General features: G+C 38.8%; 1 protein-coding gene across 1 annotated transcript; it reads right to left on the bottom strand.

The window, feature by feature from the left end:
* Window positions 1-7,955: 7,955 nt before the first annotated feature.
* On the bottom strand, window positions 7,956-10,438 carry LOC105042464 (uncharacterized). The gene has a single exon (XM_010919694.4). It carries the CDS (start codon window positions 10,293-10,295, stop codon window positions 8,145-8,147), a length of 2,151 nt encoding a protein of 716 aa, XP_010917996.2. The 5' UTR covers window positions 10,296-10,438; the 3' UTR covers window positions 7,956-8,144.
* Window positions 10,439-11,546: the final 1,108 nt, after the last annotated feature.

The following is an 11,546-nucleotide window of genomic DNA, read 5'->3' on the forward strand; positions in this document are numbered from 1 at the left end:
AAGTTGATTAAGTATTTGTGGCTGCAGAAGTTTGGACTCTAATACCTACTCTAGAATAATTGATTCCAAAATAGATTTTTTAAAAATTGTGTAAAGTAAACCAGTAGTTTTAACAACTTTCTACTTTTTCCACTTTCATTCTGCACTAAATGTATAATCAACAACCAAGTGGCAAACCAACAGCCTGATCTCGAGATAAATCCCCAAAGAGGGGGGGAAGGGAGAAATATGATCAAAACTATAACAGCATTGCTTCTTTTTAAGCCTAAAATTTCCTCTCTTCTTTTTAAAGTTGGATTTTAAGACTAGAGATTCCTCCTATTATTTCCAGAGTATACTGGGGGAGAGAGAGACAGGAGGAAAGCAAAGGGAAAAAACATGAGGCCCACAGTTAAAAGGAGAGAGACTCATGAGTCAACCAACTAGAGGAACTCTGGCCTGCCACAAGATGCAGCCACCAGCCCAACCACCTGTAATAGTTGGCCAGCTCATGGATGCCTCATCTCACGCATAAGTGGGTCTCCACTTGTAATAGTTGGCCACCAACAGATTCATTTTGCAACACTGGCCCCTACTTAAACTCCTTTATTTAGGAGCAAGCTCCAACACACCAATATGGTGTCAACTCAAATGGTGCACAGAGAAACACTAACGAGACTACCAGATTATCTAATTACAGCCTTCCATCAACCAGACTCCTAATATTAACAAGATAATGCCCTTAGAACACCATAACACAAAATATATACATCTGATAAACAGGTAACACCAAACAAGACTCATATAGCAATTTTACGGTACCCAACTTTTCCCATGATTTGCAGTAAATGCATGATATTCCACATTCATTCAATCACCTACTAAAAAAACCTGATAGAAATATCAAACCTTTGCTTCCTGCTTTCCCATTCTACTGCAATAGCCCTCTGGTGCAACCCAGATTACATGCAGCAGAAATTATGATGTGGCTAGAGATCCCAGATGCACATGTTTTGGCTATGGAGGGGCTTCCTAGATGTCCAGAGGAAACCATCAAAAGATGGAACAGCATCTATACTTGGAATCTTCTGGAACAACCAGATATTTAATTAAATATCTCATAAATAAATTTGCCTGGTCAAATAGTTTAGTTTATTGACTTTTAGATCTCAGCTCTTATTCTCTTTTGCATCATATCATAGATCTCGTCCTTGAAGAAAAATATATGTTTGTATTGTTTCTCATCTCGATATTAGATTGAATAAAATTGACCCTCAGGTCCATCAGGTAGGTCACCAAAGACCATGCTTCACATATACGGCATAGTTTACCCTCTAGATCCGTATAAAGCAATATTGATAAATGAGGACTCATACTAAGTAGCAACTTTCAATAAATGAACACACAGAAAGCAAATGTTGAATATGTTTCAGGGCTATCTGATAATTGAACCTAGATTATGTTTTTTTTTTTTTTTTTTTGGTAGCTGAAAAGCTAAAGTTACTAGCCAGAATTTAGAACTAGATGCATCTAACATGACAAAACATTGCTACTCTATCAAAGATGGGAAGCTGCTATGCACACAACCATTTAAATGCAGTTAAATTCCTAAATACCTCCCATGATAGCCACATATTGAGAGGGAGAGAAATATATATATATATATATATATATATATAGAGAGAGAGAGAGAGAGAGAGAAAGAGAGAGAGAATATCGCAACCCTGAAAATTCATTGATCATCTTACCTGAAAAATGCCTTCAGCTTTGAATTTCTGTGTACCAGCTGCATAACAGATTGCAGCACAAAGCATGGCTTCCACACCGCATACATTGCATGACTGGCTCTTTTTGTTGGGCCCAACATATTTATAATTGCAATAGCAGGCTGAATCAATAATTTGTTCTTAATCTCTCAGGCTTCAATCTCACATACTAATATTCTATTAAAAATAAGAAGCCAGCACAAGCATAAAAAATATCACAAAATGTCCAGTGATGTCAAAATCAGCGCCAAGATAGTCTGCATAAGCACCTAAAGAGGCCTGGCTGCCTTGGCAGTGAAGGACAAGATCCTATTTATCCACACAAATGTGTATTCCTGTTTGTTTATTATTTGTACTTCATTCCTTATTGTATCTTTACTATTGTGACTGAAATAAGCTTAATATAAATAACTTGGAGTAGAAATAACGTAAGTCACATGATCATTTCGAGTAACCCACCAGCAGTTGCCTGACTGCCTAAAGGATCCGAGAGTGTTTGTTTTGTGTCTGCACATACATTTTCTTCTTTTTCTTTTTACTCCATCTGCTTCCCTTTTTCTGTTCCTTCCTCTTTTCTTCTCCTCTTATTCTTCTTTTTACCTTCTCTCTCAAATGATCATTTTTCTCTTCTCTTCTTCTTTCTTCATCCCCTTCTCTTTTGAGAGATCCTTTTCTTCTAATCTTCATCTCCATCCTCTCTGTTTTTTTTTTTTTTACTTTTATTTATTCATTGTTTCTATTTTTGTTCTCTGTTGTTTCTTTTGTCCCCCCATGTTGAAATTTTGTTTATTTTTCTTTCTGTTTTTCTCTCTTTTAATTCTTCTCATCCTTCTGGATTTTGCAATTGTTGCTGCTTGTAATAAGTTGTTACCATGCATTTCTAGCTTGTTAAATTGTTTAACACATTAGCTTATAATAACTCACCTTTGCTATGACTGGTCATTATTATTGTTGACTTGGCAGATTGGTATGCGATGAAAAGCTTTCCTGTTTTGATCAATATTAGCTCCTATCATGCTATAATGGTATATTTGGTTATTTACATGCATAGTTTGATATTTTTTTTTAAAAAAAAAAAGATCAGCAACGATATTTTGTGACCTTCATGGCCTTTCTTTTCCCTTTTCTGAAATGGACTGCCTAAGCATGAGGCAGTCCATTTAGGCAGTCAAGGGACCCTACCTGCTAGGTCTGCCTGGCCACCATGAAAAACTTAATAGAATCCGATAAGAATACATTCATGTTTATTCAACATCTATATGAAATCACAAAATTCAGCTACACAAAAAAAATGCTGGAAAATGAAATATAACTACAAATATCAATGTGAAAATATATATTGTCTATAGAAGATAGCCCATAATCTAGATTAGAAAATTCAAGCATTCACTGTAGTATATTTATGAGCTGATCCTACTTTGATTGATAAACCAACAGTCCAAGGTCAGAAACAATAGATTCCAAAAGATTCAAGAAATACAATCCATATATGTCCCACAATACATAAACAAGAAAGCAAATGACAAAATTTAGTATTTGGAGAATTTTTACCATTCAAAACATCAGCAGCTACAAAAAAGAATCATCATCCAAAGAATATATGGTCTGCATCATTACCAAGATATCAAGACGAATGAGTTATTACACATGAAAAGCTCATTAACGGGAACACTAGCACTTAGGGCCCGTTCTTTGGCGGATAAATATCATGGGAAAGCTAGTCAACTTACCCATATTCTTATGCTTCTCTAGATGGGTAAGTTATTTTCTCATGGGTAGCATTTATCCATGAAATGGGGGTAAAATCTTAGCCACCTAAGAGATAGATAGATAATTTTCCTATCAACCAAAAAAATAATTTTTTTTTTTTTAATTTTGTTCCTAACATATCCCTAACCCTATAGTATTGTATAATCTCACACAATTTACAAAAATATTATATTATATTATATATAATTTATTACAATATATATTCTTTATATTATATTATTATATACTATAGTATACATAATATAATATGATATGATATAATATAAAATATATAATATGATATTATTTAATGCAAGATATAACAAAATCTAAAATAATGTTATATAATAATATTATCATATAATTAAGAAGCATGGATACCGGTATGCGGTACGGATATTTTGTAGTACAGATATGCCGATACAGCAAAAATTGAAAAAACAATGATACAGGTATGGCTAGATATTTTATATTTTTATTAACATTTGAATATATATAATATTCTAATATTAATAAAAATATATAAAAAATTGAATCATATATATAATATTAAAATATTAATAAAATTAAGTTCTCAAATCTCAACTAAATTTATAAGTATCATCATAAAAAACGAACACTTGCAATTAATGGGTTGGATTAAATGTGGGACATACGAAATGTATTGATAACAATGCATTTAAAACAGGCTATAAATAAAGATTTTCAGGTATTAATACTGGCTACCACGACGTTGCATTGAATACAGGCTACCATGATGTATTTTGCCGCACCGAAAATGTACTGGATGCTGGTACAGGCCTGCAATAGGCGTACTGGTGTTTCATAGTCATATAATAATATGCTATGATTATAATATAACATACTAATATTATATTATATTATATTATTATTCTACTATATTACATTATTGTAATATATATAATATAATTGTTATATAATATTATAATATATTATATTATATGATTATCATATATAATAATATATCTAAGATGTATTATATTATATATAATATATTATAATATATAATATTGTAATATAATAATAACATATATGATCTATATTAATATTAAACATTTTTATATATTATATTATATAAATATAATATAGAGTAAAAGAATTACTATATATAATAATATTTATATAATCAAGGGTATTATGGGTAAAATGCAACCCTTATTACAAGGAATTTAAAACAAATGATCCATTGTCAGAAAGTTAATGCGTAATAACAAGTTAGGTTTGACATTGTTAATATTTCAAATATGTAAAAAGAATGGTACATTAATAATTAGAATGGCTACTCAAGAACACTAAAGTATAGGATGTAAAGAACATAACCATAAAATTTACACTTCAGCATCGCCGATATTAAGACTAGTTGTACATAACTGACGTATCTTAACAGAACAATGCATGATATATAGGTTAAGTACATAGGCTTCAATCAAGGATTCAATTCACGGTATGTATTGGTCCATCCAGGATCAGAATGGTGAGATGTCTTGAGAATAAGTCCACAACCCCAGCACATGACAAACAAAGTCGGCCCTGTTGGTACCAACACCTATGAACCAGAAAGGTGACCATGATGGACTGCTACCACCAATACCAAGCACGACGTCAAAAAGGAGTTGTCTGAGCCTCTTTGTTTACACCATTTGCTTCATATAGAAAAGAGAGTCAGTAGAAAGAGAGCAAGAAGGGACAAAAGACCATTCCAAGTGTCAGCACAGTACAATTCTGCTACCATACTCACCCAATCCATGGCCAGATCCCAGAGCCAAGACTGAAATCTGAAACCTTGTCTTCCACGTAACCATGTTCCTAAGATGCAACCCTTTTGTTCGGTTGCACAAACTCCACTCATACAGAGGGAAACCCACCTGCACTTCCAGAATGTCACCAATTGTAGGATTTTATCAACCGTCAGTGCTAGAAGCACCAAACCATCCAAGAAGCAAAAGAAAGGGGAGGAGAACTGCTGCCTCACAAGTCAATCAAGAAGAAACATGGTTTCAAAGTATAAATGCCCGATCAGCATTACTAAGACATGGCCAAATATATTAATCATGGTCTGACTCTTATTCAATGATCAAAACTCATGCCATTAACTGATAGACATCGAAATGGTATAAGATCTCTAGTAGAGAATTCAACCAAAGAAAAATATTTAGTTGTCAAGTAAATAGTGGAGTAGACATATATATCATTGTTCTATAAATGGTGACTCCAGTATGCTGTCAGTCAAGGGACCATGTAGATTAATATGTAGTATGCAGGCCACATATGTGAGTGCCTTTTGTTTTACAATGTGGTGCATGAGGTCAAAAGGTTACAAGGCAACAAACTGTCCAAACTGCCCAAAACACACTAAACTGAGCAGAACTAGGTGGTTCTACTGGTTTGTGTCAGCTCAAACCAATTCAAGACCTATTCCAAACGAGCCTTCTTCATAATTCACAGTTTTAACAAAATCCAATACAAAAACCACAAAGAACTAGTCAGTTGTCTTAGCAAAATAACCACTAAATTATTGTTATGAAGACACTATAAAAGACAGACACCAAAGAGAGCTTTAAAACAGCACCTTACAATGAAATGAAGATATATCTTCATCTTTTATATCATATCAATACTACTCTCATTGCCTCTGTAACCGGAAAAGTCCCAAGTCCATATGGTGAAATACCTGGCATATTAGTACCAGCAATCACAAATTTACTGCATGCCCATGCAGCTACAAGAACAAAACTAAGTAATTAGTACTACAAAAATGTGAAAGTATACAAATTCATGGTTAAAGGTTAAAGCAATTTCAACAAACATCCAAGGAAAAATAATTAAAAAACAATCATTAAGACCACACTCACTTGACCAAATTCAGTTCTGTGACTATTGTTCATCATGTCTTATGGGCAAAGAGTCCATCAGAGGAATGCTCTTCTCATCCAAATTACCAGTCATAGTACCATCATCAAACTTGCAGGCTGCTTTGTAGAATTTTTCTTTTTGAGCACTCTACCACCACTTCTATCCATGGCACAATGCTGCAAGAATGCCCACAAAGTTGGTCTCCACCTCTTCAACAATTACATCCTAAGTTGAAGATTCGATAGAGATGAAAATGTTGGCAGTAAAGAGCAGCTTTGCAAATAATATGAAAATGGTAAAGGCAAGAATGTTAATTTGTACGCACAGCAAATTTGGGAGAAACTGGGTCCAAGATGAGTGGCTAGAAGTCATAAGATTACTGAGGTGGGAGGTTCTTGGGTGCTGAATGAATTTATGCAATGTAAGGTTGTTTTCTAACCAAAGAAGGTTCCCAGGTATATAGGTTGAGAAGTTAAAACAACAAAGAAATCAAATATTAATTAGATGGTCACAAGAAGACAACATGTTACATGATTTGGAATACTGATCTATCTCAAAAAGACATGGAAAAATAAAGAATATGTCCACAAGAAAGTGATAATAGAGCTGGCACATAGATCAAATATCACAAAATACATAATAGATGAAATTCGCACTTTGAAATTCTTACCAACATAGTGCATTATAACAACGACCAATGAGTGGCATGTGTTTTATGCTTTAAGGCAACAAAATAGCAAGAAACAATGATAGACCTTAAAACACTCGAGCAACATGACAGCAGGCATCAAGCTAAGTTGGTTAGGAACTATATTGCAATCATGTGGTCGAAATTCAATGACGCATATCTGACAAAATAACTAAGATAGTCATATATAATAAATGAAATGCACGTCTGATACGAAGAAGAAACACTTCAACATTGAATGTTATAATAAAATAATCATGTAAAACAGTATGCAACAAAAAATGGCAAAAGGAAAATCATATATAGTAAATACCAAGCCACTTGCTTGATTAGTAAAGGAAGCAGCAATTTTCTCAGTGAGAACTACTCATAAGCAGAGAACAGAACTAAATAAAAGATCGCAAGAACATTGCATGTTATAGCAACTACTACCACTGCTTCCGATAATGCGGAGATATGGCAATCATTATGTGGCCGCGACAATTCATAAAACAAAGTAAAGAGATAGCCATACTGATTCATAATTTCATACATTTAAACCACCTGCCAACATTTACATAGCTGGAAGAGTAATACAAACTACCACATGGTCAAAAGACTTCTTCATTCATTCTAATATTTATTCAAAGAAAACAACTAAAAGTACTGCTACAAATGCTATAATGCACCAGCCACCTAATGGCAGCACCAACTTAAAATACAAATTGATAACCTGCCATACTTATTCACAGAAACAAGCATTCCATGCTTATAGCAATGTGGCTGCAAGAAAACAATGCTCAATCATACAAGTACTACCAGTCATGATTATGATCAACCTAAGAATGCGCTAGAAAAGGCAAATGGTAGGCAAAAATGGAAACAAGTAGCAGGGAGCTCAGGACCACAAGCACCATAAATAAGCCAACTAAAACATGGTTTAATTGATAAAAGCAACCTGTGTATAAAACAACCAACAGGATACTGCAGGGAATCTCCACGTAATAAAGGGAAGATATGGGTCCCAAGTTTCCTCTAGTGTACAGAATTTACAGATCCTTTCCTTCCAACATCAAGGAAGATAAACCAGGCAACTCCTAAACACTACCTCACACAATTCCTCCATGCCTAAACCCACCATCCCCAGAATCTGCACCCGGATCCAAGCCACTCGGCGAATCATACCACTTGGTAGTATCAGGATAGAATCCATCCACCTGCATCCCTACTAGATTCGGGTCCGGCACAATCGTCCCATCATCCCTTAAGGGCTTTATCAGCTTGGAGTCCTCATCCTCGCCACAATTGAGAATGCTCTTCTCGTCGAAGTCACCACAGTCCTCCTTCATCATCCACTTGTCAGGCTTCAAGCCCTCCCTCATAAGCAGCTTCCTATCATGGCACTCTGCTGACATCCTGTCCCATGGAACAATGGCCCCGAGAGTGGAATCAAAATCATTCTCCTCCTCTTCAATCATTTCTGCATCCTTAGCAAATATCCTATCATGGCTGTCAAGGTGATGGTTGCCATCATGACCCCACTGCCCAAGCTCCTCATTGCTTACTACCAAAGACTCCTCCGAGTGCTGAGTTATAGCCACAGTCCTCAGCCTGTGAAGAATATCCAACAGATTGTGCGACAGAGAACCCAGCATCTCTGGTGGCATTTTAGCAATCTTCCCCTCCAGCAACCCAGCCTCCACCCTGATCTCTTGGACCAGCTGCAGTACCATATGGTGGGGATTCTCACAGTCGTCCTTCCCCATAAGGTTAACAAATGACTCCGTCTCAGCTTCCTCCCTGACCCCATAGTCCACTGGGTCAAGATCAAAACCCCCCTTTTGCCCAACCACCCGGTGGATGATCCTAGCATTTCCATCAAGCGGGCCTGGCTCGTGCCCAGAGTGCACGGCATACAGTTTAAAAACAGCAGTGCCCTCCTCCTGATATACAAAGGTCTTCTCTTTCTCATTATAGTTGGCAATGGGAACAATGGCCCGGATTCGGAACCCACACCCACACCGCTTGGACTGGTAAGGCTCTCTCTTCAAGACCCTGGCCTTCTTCGAGGAAGCAGAGGCTGACGATGGCTCCCCAGCTCGGTGGCAGGCATAGTCCTTCACCTCGGCCATGAAGGGCTTGTAGCGAATGTACTTCTGACGGATGCAAAGCACCACTTTGTGCTTGGCCGCGAGCTGCTGGAGCTGGCGGGGCACATCCTTGGCGGGCACATCAAAGGACTCGGTGTACTCAAACCGCCGGCGCTTGGAACGCGCAGCAGCAGAAGCACCACCTGCGGACACAGTGGAGGAAGCGGAGGTGCAGACAGGACAGGAGGAGACACAGACCCGGATGAACGACTCAGGAATGCCATAGAACTTGGCACCGACAGTCCAAGACTTCTTGATACGGTCGACGGTTTCCTTGAGGCCCAGGTGGCGGAGCAGGTCTGGGTCGGCATGGGCAGCAGTGACGATGTCCTGCCACTGGTCGACATGAGAGACGCGCTGGTTGGGGTTGTTCTTGAAGAAGAGGGCGGGGAGGGAGCCGGAGGCGAGGTCGAGGTGGGCGGCGAGCTTGTCCTGGATGCGCTTCCAAGCCGTGAGGTAGGCGGTGTCTTCGTTGCGGTCCTTCCACACGGAGCGCCACGACTTGAGGACGGGAGCGGGAGTGGCACCGCGGATCTCGTCGGGCGTCGCGAGGCGGCCCTCCAGGATGCACCGGACCATCAGGGCGTGGGAGTCGCGGTTGAAGGTGTAGAACTGGGAGGAGATGTGGGGGGACGGGTCGATGTGAAGGGCCGGGGGAACAGGGACGGCGGCGGGGGCGGGAGCGTCGGCGACGGAGACCGTATGGCCGTTGAGGCCGGGCTTGTGGTCGTCGTTGCCCTCGATCTCGTCGTCGTCCTCGTCGGCGGCCTCCTCCTCCCCGTCGTCGTTGGGGTCGCGGAAGAGGAGGGAGGAGAAGGGGGAATGGTTGGAATTAGGGTTAGCGTTACGGTTAGGGTTAGGGCGAGGGATCGAGGACTGGGATGGATAGAGGGTTAGGTTGGGCTCGGGATCATCCTCCTCGTCCATAAGGAGGGATTGGGGGTAGGATTGGAGGTGGAGGAGGTCGTCGTCGTCGTCCTCGTTGTCGTCGTCTTGGGGAGCGGGATTGGGGATTAGGGTTGGGGGAGGGGGTGGGGTTAGGGTTAGGGTTTGGGGGTGGGTTTTGTTCATGGGTGTGATGGTGGGTGACGGTGATGATGATTTCGGCATCTGACCTTCACACCTCCCTCTCCGTCTGTACGCTTGCCTTCGCTTTCTCTCTCCTCGTCTTCTTCCGTGGACGGTGTGATATATAGCAACAGTTTTATGAGCGTCTCCCGGAGCGGATGGACAGAGCTGATATTAGAGTAAAGATAAGGCAGCGACGGAGAACAAAAGAATCCCAGGCCGCCCGTGGGGTGCCGGCTATCTTACGCTGTGGGTCCGGAGGGCATCCGAGTTGGTTTGTGGTGCGAGATATTTGACGCCTATAATTTGAACCATTCTGATTGAAGTACACTGCTTAAAATTATTATAAAAAGGAAGCCTCTGCAGTTTCATTTTGAATTAATCAAAAAATAAAAATAAATTACGCTCAACCAAAAGAGAAGCAAACGGTTTATAAACATGAATAAAAGCCAGAAGAGGGAGGGATTGACCAAACTCACCGCCTCTGTTTTCGAAATTCCATGTATTTAAAAATTTATAATTTCTAATTTCTAACTTTTTTAATTATTTAATTGATTAATTTATATTTTTTTTCTTCCTTTCTCCCATTAGTAGTATATAAAAAATATAGATACAAAACAAAGATCATGATGGAAGAGTCTATCCAAATTAGGGAGGAGCGAAGTTGATACTAAAACTATTAAAGCTAATAACTATAACATAAGATTTGAAGTCATTTATGTAAACTTTTTTCTTCCTAAACATCTCTATCTTGATCTTAATTGTCAGTGGAAGGGAAAGAGATGCTCACGATGGAAGTGCAATGCATCATAGGGTGGATAAAAATTTAATAGCCACATAATCTCTTTACAGTTGGAGTACGAGGAGGAGATAGAGTCTGCCTCCATATAGAATAGGGGCTCTATTCTAACGTATTTATTAATAAGCTTTCGGGCTATTACTGTCGAATTGTAAGTTAGAGAGATCGAAATCGATCTCAGTAGGGGTGTGTTGGTCTCTTCGGTTGGGATGAGGAAGATAGGTCCTCGATCGAGGCTAGGTACTGGAGTGGCTGACTCTAACAACTAAAACGAGACATGCAAAAACTTTCTAATCAGAAGATTTTTCGATGGGGATCCTCCAATGCTCAAGTTAAATAAAAAGTACAGAATAAAGAGAGAGACTGAGCGCTCTAAGGCCTTTTCTTTAAACTTACCTAGGTCCTTGCTCTCCCTTATTTTTAGAAAAAGAATAAGAATCAGATACACCAGAGAGACTAGCTGCTCCTTGGATATCGCATGCAAATCACATTAG

The sequence above is a fragment of the Elaeis guineensis genome, chromosome 4, assembly GCF_000442705.2.
Source record: "Elaeis guineensis isolate ETL-2024a chromosome 4, EG11, whole genome shotgun sequence".
NCBI classification, from domain to species: domain Eukaryota; kingdom Viridiplantae; phylum Streptophyta; class Magnoliopsida; order Arecales; family Arecaceae; genus Elaeis; species Elaeis guineensis.

Excerpts from the sequence above, each read along its gene's own strand:
- LOC105042464 (XM_010919694.4), bottom strand. The coding sequence starts at position 10,295 with ATGCCGAAATCATCATCACCGTCACCCACCATCACACCCATGAACAAA.